The sequence below is a fragment of the Gadus morhua genome, chromosome 7 (assembly GCF_902167405.1).
Source record: "Gadus morhua chromosome 7, gadMor3.0, whole genome shotgun sequence".
Taxonomy (NCBI): domain Eukaryota; kingdom Metazoa; phylum Chordata; class Actinopteri; order Gadiformes; family Gadidae; genus Gadus; species Gadus morhua.
This window is the reverse complement of record NC_044054.1, coordinates 32,538,383-32,556,471: the sequence shown is the minus strand read 5'-3', so window position 1 is coordinate 32,556,471 and position 18,089 is coordinate 32,538,383. Positions and strand designations below refer to the sequence as shown.

Below are 18,089 nucleotides of genomic sequence, written 5' to 3'. Positions count from 1 at the left end.
CATAGCCACTATATCAGGATTATTCCTTGTTTCATGAGTAGCCTATTCCTTAAAATAAGAAATAGATTTGTGATATTGCTACTTCTGTGTAACCATGGCCCAACCTGGTCCTCCGAGCTCACATAAGGTTTCTCTCTGCAGGTTTAGCGGGCCTATAGTTGAAAAGTAGGATGTAAGGCTATGTTATCACAAGTAATATAAATGTTGAACATCGCTATTGTTACATTGTAGTCCAACAGATGACTTGACACTTAATCACTTCCACCCAAGCAATTTGTTCATTTATTATCTCGTCAAACGAAAGGTGAATCATTAATAGCCCCTTGAATATAAGGGCCAGTCTGATACCCAATCTTTGGCTTGGTGACTGGTTAACACCTGGCTGGGAGAATATAGATCTATATTCAATGTTTTGTCCAAGTGAAAGCAGGAATCAGAAATGTTGCCTTTGCAATTGCAATATTAAATAAAGAGGTATTGACGTCAGCTACAAGCCATCAATGCTACTGAATCTGTTCTGCAACTTCCAAACTGCAACACTACCAAATGGAAGATACGTCTGTGAACCGCATCGACTCAGACTCACCTCGGGCTCCAAGTCTTGTACTCGGAGACGCCTTCACTTTATTTGGCAGAAACTTTTATCCAAAGCGACAAGATAACATTTTTGTCAGAAGAAAGAGAAACAATATATCGCTGTCGGTACAGTTAGGATGTTCATAGAACCAAGGGCCAGGCTCTACATACTCTGAGCCAGTGGTCCCAGAAAGTGTTTTAAGAGTTGACTTGAAGAGTTGACTTCCTGTAAATCACATGTTCCTTTTCTCCTCTCATTGTAGCACTACGATCCAATCTGCTGCCCCAGTGAGTTTATTTTTATGCTTGATTATTATCAGTGAGAAACATAAATATTTAATTTTGAATTAATGTATTTTTGCTTAAAATATTATTCCAATGTAAACATCATTTCGATGTCAAAATTATATTTTCCCAAAACAATTTCCTGTTAATCTGATGTGTTGATGGAACCAATATCTTGGGGACAAAATGAGTATAGAGTTGAATTATTTGAATGGTTGGTTTTAAGTTTTAGTTAATGTTTACTTTGCATGTTTATTCCAACAGCTGACTGCACTGCTGCACTAGAACCTCAAGGTAGGGATGCATTACTTTCACTAACTCCACAAATGGCAACATGCAAACCTATTGTCTTCCGTCTTAGTTATCTGGTAGATTACGAATGTCTACAATTCATATATAGAATCAGAATAGGCCAAATGTGGTTGTTATTAGTTTTTATTTTAAATGTTTTCCCTTTTGCTACTGAACTTTGGTTGTTCTTGGTGTTTGGTCATCTGATTTGTAACTAAAAGTCTTTTCAAGTTTTAGTTTTTGTTTACTTTGGATGTTTATTTCAACAGCTGACTTCACTGCTGCACCAGAACATCGAGGTAGGGATGCATTCTTTTCACCAACTCCACAAATGGCAACATGCAAACCTAATGTGGTCGTTATTTGCTTATATTTTGAATGTTTTCCCTTTTTCTACTGAACTTTGGTTGTTCTTGTTGTTTGGTCATCTAATGTGTAACTGAAGTCTTTTGAGGGTGGTACAATTAACATTACCTGTCAGTATTGTACTTCTACAGCTAATCCCACCGACAAATTATCCTGGATCCAATCGTTTGCTGTTGATTATTATTTTTCTCTATGGCGCTCAAAGCAGTATGGTATATAAACCCTGAATTCCAAAGTGAAACATAGATTTACCTCGTTAAATCAGAATAATCTGTAGTGTTTGCCAAACCTAAACCAAGATATTCAACACCCAAATCGGTAGATTAATTTGAAATATAGTCAGCAATTCCAGGGGAATCATATGGGTTCAACAGAGTTAAGCAACCCTGTTGGGGAGGCTGAGTGTGTTAGCCATTAGTGTGTGGTCTTACTATGCGTTGATTCAGATTCAGAGGCTTTGCCAATGACCCTTCAATGTATTTCTGCTTGTAGAACGCATTGACCCCACAACCAGCAGCCCGGCTCTGGCTGCAGTCTGGACTCCAGGGGGCATTGCAGGGACTGTGGTCGGGACTGTCGTGGTCATTGCGATCACTGCGGTTGTCATTGCGGTGGTCTGCAGCAGAAAGAAAGAAAACAGGTATTATAAACAACATTTTTGATTACAGTCAAATGTCCGCATTGTTGCAGCCACTAATTATGGACCTTCTTCACCCAATTAATCCATGCGCAATTCAGTAATACACTGTTGGCTAAACATTATTTTCACTTAGATCGCCACATTTTGTCTCTCTTTACTGTGAATCTAATGTGTGTGATTGTAGGCCTACATCTATTCTTCTGGATGTTCAGTGTGGCTATTTGAAACCCATATTATGAGGGGTTGAACAATATTATGGTGCTCTTGTGCATTGAAGACTCTTTAGCTTACAGTTGATTACTGAATTGAATATGGATTAAACACTCGATAGACCCAAGGCCTACAGTGTAGTGAAGTGTATGAACAGAGCGAACGATAGAAAGATCATCAATAGGCTGATGTGGTCCGATTGGTTACTGTTGATTTACTGTTGAAGTAGATAATGTTGATACTAAGGCTTTGCCATGCAATGTCTTATGATTAACATTATAAACGATAATTTAAGATTATTGTGCGCAACAGAATTTTTTAATGAATTATTCCTTTAAAATAAGAGATAATTTTTCCTTCGAATTACACATTTTGATATGGTAGAAATATTAACATGCAGTTTATTTATGATGATGCCCTTTTTTCACTTTCTAATAATGCAGTTGGTTGGAGCGGTTCAACAGAGCGTGATCTTCAAACGAACCACAAAGCGGAAGTGGAGCAGATGCGAGACCCCAATACCCGTACAATATGCCCTGATAGTGCCCTTCTGCTCGTCTGGTCCTTATAGTGCCCTTCTAGTGCTCTTCTGGCCGTCTGGTGCCCTTCTAGTGCCCTTCTGCCCGTCTGGTGCCCCCATGGTTGAAAAAGTGTGCTAAAGTGCCCTGTTGAAAATGAGAGAAAGTGCTTTATTGGCTGCGCTTTACACGTGAACAAAAATTAATGAGTGCCCTAGGTTGCCCCTGATGATGATGATGTGCCCTCTGGAGCAAGAATATGGCAAACCGGAAAAAACATGTTGTGGTTAGCTATTGAGGTGCAGACGTTCCTCTCTTTGGTAGCTGACGAACGGGGAATGCGAGGCGTTGCTTTCATGTGGCGTCGCCATGACAAACAGCTACATCGAGTGGTACTTAAATCTCCACCGGATAACGATGCAAAAAGCGGATTAAGAGTATGTCAGTACCCATAGTGGAAAAGCGCAATTAGATGCCAAGTTAGAAAAACTTAATATTTTCAGTTTGCATAATCCGTTTAAAATGTATATACATTTTTTGAGCGTTCAAGATCATTCAAGTGTAGGTCATTTCATGCAAGAGCGACGATAATGGTCAGCTATCACCTCAACATGAAGGACAACTTCCTTAAATGTTTCCGTAGCTGGCTGTCAGCGGTCAAAGACTGTATGGTAGCGGCACATTGAATTTTCTCCAGTCAAACTCATTTTGGTGTTTATAAAGTCGCTAGAATATGGGGAAACAGTGTCTTGGAAAAGACACTGGGAACGGGGAGCAGCTGACAACATTGTGAGGGGTGTAATGTTGCAACCCGGTGGCACGCCAAGGCGTAAGATACGTCTGTCCACATCGCAAGGCGTGTTCAGGGTTATGGCGTCCTTCTCCATTCGAAATAGTGATGTGTCGGTCGCGAACGATCCGGCTCAAAGAGCCGGCTCTTTGACGTGAACAATTGGAACCGGCTCTACGATGGGAGCCGTTTTAAGATCCTATTTTGGAGCCGTTTTTTTTTTCAGTTTTTCGCTCTCTCCGCCTCCCTGTCGCTGTGCTTGTGCTCTGCTTTTCGTTTTTTTTCTCCTGCGGTGCCTCGCTGTCTCTCCCCCTGCCCTCCCCCTCCCCCTCTCACTCTCACTCTCTCTCTCCCCCCACCTCCCCCTCTCACTCTCTCTCCTTGCGCGTTCTGCCTGTGGTAAAGCAGAGGTTTTTTTTTTCCTCCGTCAGTGCCTTAATGTCTCCACTGCCCTCGTGTCAAGCGTGTGCTCCACACATCTGACCAATCACACGCAGCTTTCAATTAATAATGTGCCGGGAAAACACTGAAAAAAAAGTTTCTCTCCACTTTTTTTTTGGGAACCGCAGGCAATTGGCCAAGCTGTATAGCGTTCGTGGGCAGGTGTCAATGCACTGTCACGCACGCAGCAGTCAAGAAGCACACACGGCATAAAGATGGGGAGTCAGTGTGACAATTGAATAGGCCTGTGTGATAATGAGTGGTGACAGAAAACGGAGCAAAATCTGGACTCATTTTAATGCTACGTCAGACTCCACCAGGGCAGAGTGTAGACTCTGCAAAACCAGAATATCCTATCGTGCAGGCTCCACTAACAACCTGCACAGAGGCTGGTTGTGGCTTTTCTGTTATGAAGCTGCTTTGATTGCCTACTTTTTTGTATTGTGGTGGGTGTTTGTATTTATATTTAACTGTTACATTTTTTCAAGTTGTTTTTTTTGGAAGTGGTGCTATTTTGTAATAAAGGTTTTATTCATAAAGCATTGTTATGCTGCATTTTTACTCATAAGTGCTTAACAATGTCAATAATGAAACAAAATGTTCTAAAATTAGGTTTAAGCTATTAATTAATTAATAATGTAAAACATGTGTATGGGGAGCCGTTTGGGAGCCGAAAGAGCCGGCTCTCCACAGTAAGAAGAGCCATTAGAGCCGCATCTCGCAAAGGAGCCGAAAATCCCACCACTAATTCGAAATGAATGGGGAATAGCACCAACAGGGGGCGATACGTTCTCCTAGCATTTGGTGAAATTGTTACGTAGCCATATTAATCGTTATTATCTGAATGGGAAATGCAATATTTTAGGACAGATACACCATTAAACGTGTTTCTAATGACATTTCTAGCGAGAAATGTACATTTTCCTTGCATAATCTTCAGTCAGTGAATGTGTATGATCTTTATTCATCTTTATTATCTGAATGGGAAATGCAATTTTTTAGGACCGATTCACCGTTAAACGTGTTTCTAATAACATTTCTAGCGAGAAATATACTTTTTACTTGCATAATCTTCAGTCAGTGATTGTGTCTGATCTTTAGTTTTATAGTTATTAGGAAGATTGAATCGGCTCGCTCGCATGTTTCAACGTCAGGTTGCTAGGGACGCTGCTTTCGCTAAACTAGCAGCTCACGTGTTTTCTGCGTTTGTGTTATTAAACCGTTACTTTATGTAACTTTTAATGATATTGTAATAACCACAGGCGAGGTATTGAGCGAAGTAAGCTTGATAGCAGGTTTATTGGATTACGCAATCGGACAGGCAGGCACAGCTCCACCGGAAAACTACAACAACCAAAACTCCCGCCCGGAAGGAAACCCCGGAACCCCCTTTCAGAAGGCCCGCCCCTTCCTCCCAAAGCCTGTGACGCTACAATATCATCTTGTTAGAAACACGTTTATCTGAGAGCCAACCCAGTCGCCAAAAGCATACGTTGACAGTGTACGTTTTTGTGAACACTGGATCGCATTTCAACATAAAATAGCGTGTTAAGCACACGTACACGCACACGCACAAGAAAGCGAAACGAGCTGCGCCAATTCAATTCGTGGTAATTATTTTATTACAACTTAATTCTGTTTTGGACTACAGATGACTGTCAAAAGTCCAAATCTTAAAATCGTTTATGCTCCCAACACATCTACAAATCTCTAAAATCGTTTAATAAGACCGACTATAGGCTACACAACGATTACAAAAAACATTTGCCTATCTTGCAAAAATGACACCAAGCTAGCGTTTGCCACCGTCAGTGTGGAATAAAACAACAAATGCTTCATATCGGTGTAACGTTCTGTTATTTGTTTGATGAAAAAATCGAAACTTAATGAAACTAATAGATCGGTAAAGAAATGCAAGTCTCGTGCATTCATAATTGTATCGCTGTGTTTTGAATAGTCAACTACCATAACCTCCAAGTGCAGCTGAGCCGAACGTCACATATTCGTGCAGTGAGTCCCGTTGTTACACCGAATTCTGCGACCCACCGAAAAGTGTGACCCGAGGGGGCGCTGTTGAATAATGTGCAACTCGCGCTCCAGACATCCACCAGCACGCAATTTCCGGCGTGTGGGTGGATGTTTCTGTCTGCAGCGGAAGTGCGTGTGGGTGGATGTTTCTGTCTGCAGCGAAAGTGCGTGTGGGTGGATGTCTGGAGCGTGTGGGTGGATGTCTGCAGCCAGACCCCTCTCGTGCTGTCAGCTGCACCTTGTTCTTCTCCCTCACATGCCATTTACACACACACACACACACACACACACACACACACACACACACACACACACACACACACACACACACACACACACACACACACACACACACACACACACACTTCAATTTTACAACTTTCTTTTGATGTTCTCTTTCACAAGTTACACAAGTTTGTTTCTTTGTTTGTTAAGTTCCCACATGTGCACTTTTATCAGCATTTGTTCAATTGAATAAATATTTCCAAAAACATTTGGAATAAACACAAAACAAGCTGTTGTGTGTATTATTTTTAAAATCTACAATGTTATTGTAAAATATAGGCCTATGCTTTGAGGACATTAAATGACTGCAGTTTAAATTACTGCAGTTTTTGAAATCGTCACATAAACCAACTAATCGAAAAGACGAGGGATAAATGACAAGGGATATATCTTTTGTATTTTATCCCTCTATTCCCCACTATTCACGGAGCCTGAGGTGAATAATTGTTAATTAAATAGTCTAAGATAGATAGATAGCCTAGTCAAGTCTTTATTAATACCAAACGACACAAATCGTCGGGAATCCATTTAGGTGGTTCGGCCCACACAGGACAGTAGCCTACAAGACCACACAGAACAAGTCTGGACATATACAGACAATACATCACATTAAAACTAGACACGCGTTGATAGATAGATAGGCCTAGATAGATATATATGATCCATTATTTGCCTTGCGGAGCCAACAAGTCCTGTGCACGTATGCAAATTAGCCATGTGCGCCCATGTCTATTTGTTTTGAGTGCGACGAATGAGCGCAGATCATGATTTGCAGATCATGATTTGCAGATGCAGATCAGTGAAACATATTTTATCTAGCCTACTACAGCACGCAGGGTTTTTTGTTCTCGGTTGTAATTAGCTTACATTTTAGTATTTAGAGTTTTTTTTATATTGGGGGCCGGGGGAACCACCGTCCTACTTGTTGTCGAAGCACTTTATCCAACAAGCAAAACCGTCTCGGCAATATGGCCAAAGTGTATGGGAGTTCACTCTTTGATATGGCTGTCTGTACTAAAAGCCTACGGCTCCTTTAAATGCGTCAGCATAATTGAATTGTACGTCATGAGCGAAACTTTGTAAGCAGCTTTGGTCGCACCTGGGGCCTCATGTACTAAGACTTGCGTGGATTTCATACTGAAACTTGGCGTACGCCAAAACCCAGAAACTGTCTTACGCACAAATAAATTCAGATGTATCAAAGTGTGCGAACGCATGGATCCAAGCACGTTTCTTTCGTACATCTCGATCAACGTGGAATTGAGCGCACATGCCAAGGTGCCAAACTCCTCCCTGTCCACGCCCTCATTTAAATATGCAATTTCATTTAAATAGGCCTCTGGACCTGAGATTCACCTCTTAATCCGATCACCTGGCACCATGAACAGAGGCAAAAAACGAAACTTCACGGAGTCTGAGCTCGAGATTTTGCTCCACGAGGTAGAAATGCGCAAGCATATGCTATTGGAACCCTGTCAACAGGGATAAATGCAAAACAAAAGAGAAGTGAGTGGGAGTGTGTTTGCGAGGCCATCAATGCAGTGGGGTCTCAGCAGCGCACACACTCTGAAATTAAAAAAAAGTGGTCAGACCTCAAGGTGGAGGTGAAGCGGAGGGTTTCTGCCCACAGCCGAAGCGTGACCGCAACAGGTGGGGGGACGGGAGTGGGGGAACTCTCCCCCTTCGATTTGAGAGTGGCCGCTTTGATCGGTGACACAGCTCTCACCGGAGTGGTGGGAGCCCATGAAGGGGACGCCGATCATCCCCAAGGTAAATATGCTGAAGTCATAAATGCTGTAATTATACGTGGTCATACAATTGGCTGCTTGCAATACACATAAGTCGCGCGTAAAGATGCCAGGATATTAAAGACTTTGACTCGTGTTTATTAACTTAAATTTTTTATTTTTGAATAGACAAGCAAGGAGAGGGCACGGATTCAGATTTGACCATTTGCGATGTCCTCTAACAACGCTAACGCAGCCATTTTTAAAACAATTTTCTTCATCCATTGCGCATGCTTTTATAGCCACCCATATAATTGCAAGGCGTGTTAATTGTTCATTAGTGTGTCTCTGATGTGCAAATCACTCTGAGTCATTGTTTTCACCTTTTTTCCCAGTTTCCCAGCGTCACCTCTAAGTGTCGCCAAAGGAACAATAGCTGTAGAAACGTGCGTACGACAGCTCTGGAGCTGGCGTGGGGACCGCACATTTTTACGGTGATTTCACGTTTTGTACATCTGAACGTGAGCGTGGAAAAGGACGTACGCCACGTTTTTGTGCGTACGCAACCTTAGTACATGAGGCCCCTGGTCTGGTATGTTGATCCAGCATATACTGTAGTAAGATAGTCCCTTTAGTCCTTCATTGTCTCTTTGCCAGTTTCGTTGCCTTACCATGTCCCACACAAATCCACCAAAGTAGGAGATGCTTGTTTCACTGTGGGAGCCTGTTGGACTTTGCTTATAACTGCGTATCCAGTAATATATTTATAATATTAGATATTATATATAATAATATTATATATAAGCGTCTTAGAGTACCATATTAAGCGCTATATAAATTTCATTTATTATTATTATTATAATAATCATCTGCAACAGCAGTGATTCAAAATGAACACTGCAGGTTTGATAGGCCAACGCTGGAATAGTAAGTAAGGTTACTTAACATGTAAGAAACGCTATTGTCATGTGTTCGATGAATGAAGTTGAAATTGTTGTTATTAATCTAAGTGTGTGTCCGTTTATGGTTATGAGAGGAAAAAGAGTGTAATGACATCATTGAGTTTCCCCAACCGCTATTGTTCCACATAAACCATGCCATTAATTGGCATCTACAGGCCCCAGCAAGTCCAAAAATGTCACCCCCATCTTGCTACGAACTTCCCTTCTGGAGATATGGGATTTCATTGGAGTTTTTATCACTGCACCTATAAGCGGAAACTTGACTAAATTTGCAATCGACCAAACCCCTTCCAAAGCACACCAATGGACCTCCACAGGCTCCAATGAGTCCAACCATGTTGCTCCCATCGGGCCTTTCTGCACGTGTCTATCGGGCCCTTCTGCACGTGTCTATTTTCAGGGGCAATTGGTAAGTAGGTAGAGTTGAAAGGGTTGGCTAAGTTGTATTGTTTGTCCACCAGATGAAAGTAGACCCTAACTCTCTTTTGGATGTGTGCGTGCCTAGATGATCAACTAAATACTTGGATGACTGCATGCTTTAATGCATAACAAAATGCTAAATAAGAGTGGTCAGGTGAAACATTATCAATCCAAATAACTGCTTGACTGATGTTGTACCATGACCAAAGCATATGTCTCCAAAATACGTATGGTGACCTCCTATTTGAGCCAATCATGACCAGCGCCTTCCAGCCCTGGACCGGGCCTAGAGAATCCAACAAATTCTCTGAAAGTTTGGTATCTACGCTCAAGCTTCACCACCTGAGATTCAGCACGTTGCATTCTTAAATCACACAAATGGATTAGGATGGATTTGATCTGAGGCGCTTTCCTTTGCAGTTCATCTGACCACTAGTGAGCTGCGGGCCAGCCACTATCTCATGCGTCTGGGCTCTTCTCAACTCTCCTCAGCCTTTACGCAGCGTCTGGACTCTTCTCATCTCTCCTCTCTACGCGCGATGCAGACCGCGGCTGCTATATATCCTAAAATTCCGGTTACAGTTGTTTAAGTCCCTGATAGCCTCTCATACGATGCGTAATGTAGCTTCACGGAATGTTCATCGACACGTTGGATGTAGACGCGTCGTGTGCACCCTTGGGACCCCCCCCCCGCTCCCCTCCCACTCAGCGCCGGAGTCGCCACGGATCGCGCCCCATTCCGTCCCTGCCGCGCGGCCGACATGACCGACTTTGTAGCCACTGTTCCGTTTCTCCCCGGTTTCCCGTTACCCCCCGGTATCCTCGGCAAACGTTTCCCGGACCGCGGGCTCTGTGACGAGGCGGACCCCAGCGGGGGACCGGGAGAGGGGGGTCACCCACACCAAGTTCGAGGGGCTCGCTCTGCGCGGCTCGCGGAGGAGCGCCCCGCGGATGATCCCAGAGTCACCCTGGAGGCGGGTGGTCTGTGGGGGGAGTTCCATCACATGGGGACGGAGATGGTCATCACCAAGTCCGGGAGGTAAATGCACACACGTGTTTCTCAATTCAATTTAAACGATACGAATGAATCTTATCTGCGGACATTTAGAGAAAAGTCCGAGAGCAGCGGCGATATTATCCCAAAGTTATCCCAAAATACATCGAGTGGGATTGTGACACAAAGAAAGTGTATTCTACTAGGCCTACTGATTTTCTCTTTCGATTTTAGAAGTATGCTTTCCCTGCTGGCTTTGGGGATATTGTTGTTATAGATAAAGATATATATATTACAAAATCCGTAATAATCTTCATAGGCTTCAATATTCATAACCTCTGACAAATGTACTTATTGTAAGTCGTTTTGATTAAAAGCGTCTGCTAAATGCACTGTAAATGTCTTGTTAACATCAAATGATCCAAATCCTGATTTTCTGTTCTCTGGATAATATCCGTTCCAGAAGAATGTTTCCTCCGTTCAAAGTGACCGTCCTCGGGTTGGATCCCGGCTCCAAGTACATCCTCCTGATGGACATCGTGGCGGCGGACGACCGGCGCTACAAGTTCAACCACTCGTGGTGGACGGTGGCGGGCCAGGCCGACCCGGAGATGCCCAGACGGATGTACATCCACCCGGAGAGCCCGTCCACCGGAGACCAGTGGATGTCCAAGCCGGTGGCTTTCCACAAGCTCAAACTCACCAACAACACGTCGGATAAGCACGGATATGTGGGTAAAAAACGAATAAGTCAAAGTAAAATCGGCGTTTTGCTGATTTAACATTTTGATTTAAAATATTGTTATTCGTATGATTCTCTATGTATGTTTTCCCAACCGTTACATAAAATGCACACCTTTGTAAATGTTATATTGTACAATATTTCGTAGGTTGTAAGCATATAATTAAAATAAAGTAATATATTGCACACTTGATCTTTTATTTTGAAGTGAACTAATTTCTTCGTTCTTTCCAGACCATTCTGAACTCGATGCACAAGTACCAGCCGCGGTTCCACATCGTGAGGACCAACGACATCCTCAGGCTGCCCTACAGCACCTTCCGCACCATCGTGTTCCCGGAGACAGAGTTCATAGCCGTCACCGCCTACCAGAACGACAAGGTAGGGACACTCCAGTTCTCCCAGCACTCCCAGTAGGAATGGTGCTCTCACTCTGTAGGCTCTCTCTCTCTCTCTCTCTCTCTCTCTCTCTCTCTCTCTCTCTCTCTCTCTCTCTCTCTCTCTCTCTCTCTCTCTCTCTCTCTCTCTCTCTCTCTCTCTCTCTCTCTCTCTCTCTCTCTCTCTCTTTTCCCTCTTCCCTTCCATAATTGTGATTTCTCAAGGTCCTTGAGTATTTACCAATCACCATACGTATTCCATCTTCCTCTTCCTTGGACAGCTTTGTTAAAGCAGAGAGCCTGAAAGTTAGATCAACAAACAGACGGTGGAAATGAGTGGAAAGTAATTCTACTCTGCAGGCCGGCCAGTTTGGGGTTATTTAAACATGCACACGTCATAGATGAGCACTGCATGAGTGCATACATATGTACGTACGCACATACATACATACTGTACATACTCGCATACCTACATACATACGTTCATACAAATGTTGTCAACGTATTAATATAGAACATGTTATCAACTTAATAACGTAGAACCTACGTTATCAACATCATAACAGAACATCCCCTCCAGTGAGCAGGTCGTCTCTGACTCAGCGTTGTTTCGTCTCCAGATCACGCAGCTGAAGATAGACAACAACCCATTTGCTAAAGGCTTCAGAGACGCAGGAAACGGAAGACGAGAGAAGAGGTAACGTCAACCTAAGGTCTGTTTCCATTCTGCCGTGGACCAGTGACTCACACGGGAGGACACTTGACCCCTGACCTCTCGTCCGGGTGGGATGACCTCATCGTCGTTGTGGTGACCTCGCCTTTCATTGTGATGACCTCATCTCTCTTCATGACTTCATCTGTCGTTCTGATGACTCCATCTGTTGTTGTGATGACCACATCTCTCATCTCTTGTGTGATGACCTCATCTCTCGTGTGATGACCTCATCTCTCGTCCCCGTGTGATGACCTCATCTTTCGTTGTGATGACCTCATCTTTCGTTGTGATGACCTCATCTCTCGTGTGATGACCTCATCTCTCGTCCCCGTGTGATGACCTCATCTTTCGTTGTGATGACCTCATCTCTCGTCCCCGTGTGATGACCTCATCTCTCGCGTGATGACCTCATCTCTCGTCCCCATGTGATGACCTCATCTCTCGTGTGATGACCTCATCTCTCGTCCCCATGTGATGACCTCATCTCTTGTTGTGATGACCTCATCTCTCGTCTCTGTGTGATGACCTCAACTCTCATCCCTGTGTGATGACCTCATCTCTCGTCCCCATGTGATGACCTCATCCCTCGTCCCCGTTTAATGACCTCATCACACATTGTGATGACCTCACCTCTCGTGTGATGACCTCATCTCTCATCCCTGTGTGATGACCTCATCTCTCGTCCCTGTGTGATGACCTTATCCCTCGTCCCCGTGTGATGACCTCACCTCTCGTGTGATGACCTCATCTCTCGTCCCTGTGTGATGACCTTATCCCTCGTCCCCGTGTGATGTCCTCACCTCTCGCGTGATGACCTCATCTCTCGCCCCCCTCCGTCAGGAAGCAGTGGAGGCCCTCAGAGGGGGAGGAGGAACCCGGCCCCCAGGACCCGGACTCAGACGACTCCTCCTGTCACCTGACCGGCGCCAGGGGGCCCGCCTCCATCCCGACAGCCAATCACGGTGCTTGTTCTTTAACACTAGGAACCAATGTGATCATGAGTTCAGATGAGTTGTGTTCTCACAGGGATTGTACCTTGTGTCATAAAGGGAGTGATAGTGTGGTGGTTAGGGGTGTTGGGCTATGAAAGATACTTGGTTCGATTCCCGATGTCCTACGATTTCACGGTCATGTTGGAGGACAGCCTCTACTCTATAGTAAATACTGAGTGATTCTGTCTTTCAATGACAGATGGCTTCCATCTGTAAATACGTGGTAATTGGTGGATGATGTTTTGTGTCTTCCAATGAGTGAATGAGTCACTGTGAGTGAATACATCCTGGTTGGAAGAATGGGAATCTACGCCCTAAAGCTTATCACAGTGTGAACACCGTGCCATCCAATCAGCTCGTCTGTGGCAGTGACTAAAGTATCAGTATCAACCAATGGAAACGCTCCTCCTTCCTCAGACGGGAGGAAGGCGGAGAGCGATGAAGACCTCAGTCCCCTGCAGCAGGGGTCCCCCGGAGACCCCGGTCGCTGGGGGGGCCCTGGGTCTCCTCTGGACCTCACCGAACGAGACTCCCCCCCTCTGAGGCCCCGACACCCGGGGTCCGGGAACAGACACGGCGCGCTCCACAGGACGACCCCCAAACCCCCCCGACCCCACGGCGAGACGGAGCGGGAGCGGGGCGTGGCCAGAGACGGCGTGCTGCCCGCGGCGTGGCTGACCGCGGGGGGTCTGTCTGCGTTGGGGTTCTACCCGCAGCCCCTGATCAAGCTGGGGTACCCGGCGGTGTTCCTGAACCCCGGGCCGGCCGCCCTCCTCCCACGGGCGATCTGCGGCGCCGGGCGGCTGTTGGTGACTCAGGTAGGAGGACAGACAGACAGGTGCTCTCCTCAGGTACGTAGGTGAACAGACAGACAGGTGCTCTCCTCAGGTAGGTGAACAGACAGACAGGTGCTCTCCTCAGGGAGGAGGACAGACAGACAGGTGCTCTCCTCAGGGAGGAGGACAGACAGGTGCTCTCCTCAGGTAGGAGGACAGACAGACAGGTGCTCTCCTCAGGTAGGAGGACCGACAGACAGGTGCTCTCCTCAGGGAGGAGGACAGACAGACAGGTGCTCTCCTCAGGTAGGAGGACAGACAGACAGGTGCTCTCCTCAGGTAGGAGGACAGACAGACAGGTGCTCTCCTCAGGTAGGAGGACAGACAGACAGGTGCTCTCCTCAGGTAGGAGGACAGACAGACAGGTGCTCTCCTCAGGGAGGAGGACAGACAGACAGGTGCTCTCCTCAGGTAGGAGGACAGACAGGTGCTCTCCTCAGGTAGGAGGACAGACAGGTGCTCTCCCCAGGTAGGAGGACAGACAGACAGGTGCTCTCCTCAGGTAGGAGGACAGACAGACAGGTGCTCCCCACAGGTAGGAGGACAGACAGACAGGTGCTCTCCTCAGGTAGGTGGACAGACAGACAGGTGCTCTCCTCAGGGAGGAGGACAGACAGACAGGTGCTCCCTTCAGGTAGGAGGACAGACAGACAGGTGCTCTCCTCAGGTAGGAGGACAGACAGACAGGTGCTCCCCTCAGGTAGGAGGACAGACAGACAGGTGCTCCTCAGGTAGGAGGACAGACAGGTGCTCTCAGGGAGGAGGACAGATGGACAGGTGCTCCTCAGGTAGGAGGACAGACAGGTGCTCTCCTGACCGTTCAGGACAGGAGAAGAAACAGCCTTGTTGAAGAGAGTAAATCTAAAACTAAGTCTACGGCCCTTGATCCGCAGTTCATCACAGTGGGTCTCCAGGGCTTCAGAGGCCGGCCACGCCCCTATCACAACCTGTCTTGTATATTGGACATAAAGCCCAATCCCATTTATACCCCTTACCCCTTCCCCTTACCCCTCCCCCTTGTTTTGAAGGGGTAAGGGGAAGGGGTAAGGGGAAGGGGTAAGGGGTAGAAATGGGATGGGCCTAAGTCTCTCTCTATACCGTAGATCGCTACATACAGGACTCATCTTGGTCTCTCTCTCCAGGGGGTCTCCGTGTCCCTGAGTGGAGGAGGGGGAGGAGAAGGGGGGCTCCCCCACCCCTACGGCCTCCTGGGGGGGGCGGTAGGGCCTGCAGGGTGGCCCCCGGGATTGGCCCCCCCCCCGGGGCCCCCCAGCACCACCGCCACCAAGAGGCCCGCCAGCCCGCGAGGCTCCCAGCCCTGGCTGAGGTTCAGCCCCTACCACACCCCCCCTCCCTCCAGGGGGCCCCTGACCTCCGGGCCCCCAGGCCCGCCGGGCCCCCGGCCCCCCCGCGGGTCTGGACCCAGCGAGTGAAGCGGTGACCAAGAGTGACCGGTAGTGACCGATAGTGACCGATAGGGACCTAGACCCTTGGAGACAACCGCTATCACAACCCCTACATCCAGCCCCTACTGCTGCCAACTAACACTCTCCCACTACCTCACCAACTACCACTACCTCACCCACTACCACTACCTCTACCTCTACCACTACCTCTACCTCTACCACTACCTCCACCACTACCACTACCTCTACCTCTACCACTACCACTACCTCTACCACTACCACTACCACTACCACTACCTCTACCACTACCACTACCACTACCTCTACCACTACCACTACCTCCACCACTACCACTACCTCACCCACTACCACTACCTCTACCTCTACCACTACCTCTACCACTACCACTACCTCTACCTCTACCACTACCCACTACCTCTACCACTACCCACTACCTCTACCTCTACCACTACCCTCTACCATTACCACTACCTCTACCACTATCACTACCTCTACCACTACCTCTACCACTACCTCTACCCCTACCTCTACCCCTACCTGTACCCTCTACTCCTCTCTTGGAACAGGAGAGGAGGGAGCGGGGGCGGGACTTCAATCACATGGGTATAGCGGTCAGAGTGAGGGCGGGACTTCAGTCACATGGGTATAGCGGTGAGAGTGAGGGCGGGACTTCAGTCACATGGCTATAGCGGTCAGAGTGAGGGCGGGACTTCAGTCACATGGGTATAGCGGTGAGAGTGAGGGCGGGACTTCAGTCACATGGGTATAGCGGTGAGAGCGAGGGCGGGACTTCAGTCACATGGGTATAGCGGTCAGAGTGAGGGCGGGACTTTCACAACAACCTCAACAACGAAGGAAATCATTGATGAATATGAGAACACTTTTCTGAACTTCAACGAATCTGTACTCCAACATAACTTTAACAAACTATTTATGTATCGACAAAGTGAGACCTGCGGAAAACCTCTCTAAGATACTTTCGCTCTGTATCACCTCATAATTACCCATAATGCATTACTTTTTATTTAATAATTCCGTTCCCCTGTGTAAATAGAATTTTTTTTAAACGATTGCTGTTTTTTTATATTCTTATAATGCTTAATGTGATTTTGTATTTTGACATCAAGGTGTAACTTTGATGTCGTCTGTGTTCTTCATCAAATTGAGGACCATCTTAGCTTCCCAATCTTCCAAACTAAGAGAGGACTCTTTAAAAGAAAAAGTGTTTTTTGAAACACATTCTTATTGTTTTTGATCACAATATGAATAATAAAGACAATCACGTTTAAGTGGGCTTGAGTGAATCTGTATTCCTAACTTGTTGATAAATATAAGGTGTAGGTCATATCAACGTCATGTGCACGGTACCAACAGTTTCTTGCATAATGGGTAGAAATATGCAATACTAAGCTATAAATTGTAAAATAAGGTACAGCTGTGCACCACTAGAATGCAATGTATTCCAGAGAAAATGTCACAATTTTGCTTTACCTGAATTACTACAATTGAAAATGCTGCACATTTCACCAATAAAGAAACATAACTTACAATTTATTTCATTAAAACACCGATTTGTATTGAAACTGCTCATAGGCGGATCAACTGGATATTACAGTTTTCAAGTAATGTCCAGTTTGAATCCTGAAATTCATGCTTAGAGCAAAGTTGACTGTCGAGGGTTGATGTCAGAGAGAAAGTGCAGTGAGCCAAACGCTGTCTACTGGTGCCACCTCGTGGAGAAGGATGGTACTGACGCTGATTGTTATTGTTTTGCTGTTACAGCTGTTACATATGATTGATATGTCTCTCTGTGGCTACAACAAACAATAAGTGCGAGTGCCTCCTTGTCATCCGTATAGGAGTGCAGGAGGCCAGGCTAGTGCTGTGATGCCTAGCCTTGGACCCCCAGAGGTCTCCTCCACCACAGTGGAGCTGATGCGATGCAGGCCTGGATGTACAGTGCATGTGAAAAATGTGGTCTCTCCAGCTTTACACTAGCACAAAGGCACAGTCTTCATGGCTCTGCTGCTCTCGCTCCTTCGCTCTTGCTCTCCCCCTCTCACTCTCTCCTGATGGCCTATAGCTCCCTCTCTCCCCCTCTGTCCACTCCTCTCAAGCCTCCACACACGCACAAACATGATGCATAAGCGCACACAGACACACACACACAGACACACAGACACACACACACGCACACACGCACACGCACACACACACACACACACACACACACACACACACACACACACACACACACACACACACACTGATGAAAACGCATCACAGCACCGCAAATTAATTAAATATTACTCTTTGTAATTATTATTATTATAAAGTCTGCATAATTATTTAGTAATGATATTCTTTTATTTATGTATGAGATATTTATGTAACGGATGAAAATGCCGTTGCTCGCATGTCTCTCCTGTTTTCCTCATGTTCCTCTGCGTCCCGCTCCGAGCTCATC

At 46.0% G+C, this 18,089-nt stretch overlaps 2 protein-coding genes across 2 annotated transcripts in view; both read left to right on the top strand.

Annotated features, from left to right (window-relative positions):
* Positions 1-18,089, top strand: part of LOC115547199 (mucin-2-like) — a gene marked incomplete at both ends in the record, with an annotated part of 211,274 nt that overhangs the window by 68,416 nt on the left and 124,769 nt on the right. The window contains one exon of the mRNA XM_030361204.1: positions 15,748-15,988. Coding sequence (XP_030217064.1) covers positions 15,748-15,988 — 241 coding nt within the window. The remainder of the gene's footprint in view (positions 1-15,747; positions 15,989-18,089) is intronic.
* LOC115547210 (T-box transcription factor TBX3) lies at positions 9,038-15,853 on the top strand. Its single transcript, XM_030361265.1, has 7 exons — positions 9,038-10,578; positions 10,997-11,264; positions 11,510-11,656; positions 12,273-12,349; positions 13,208-13,329; positions 13,777-14,177; positions 15,338-15,853. The coding sequence occupies exons 1-7, from the start codon at positions 10,301-10,303 to the stop codon at positions 15,626-15,628; spliced, it is 1,584 nt and encodes a 527-aa protein (XP_030217125.1). The 5' UTR covers positions 9,038-10,300; the 3' UTR covers positions 15,629-15,853.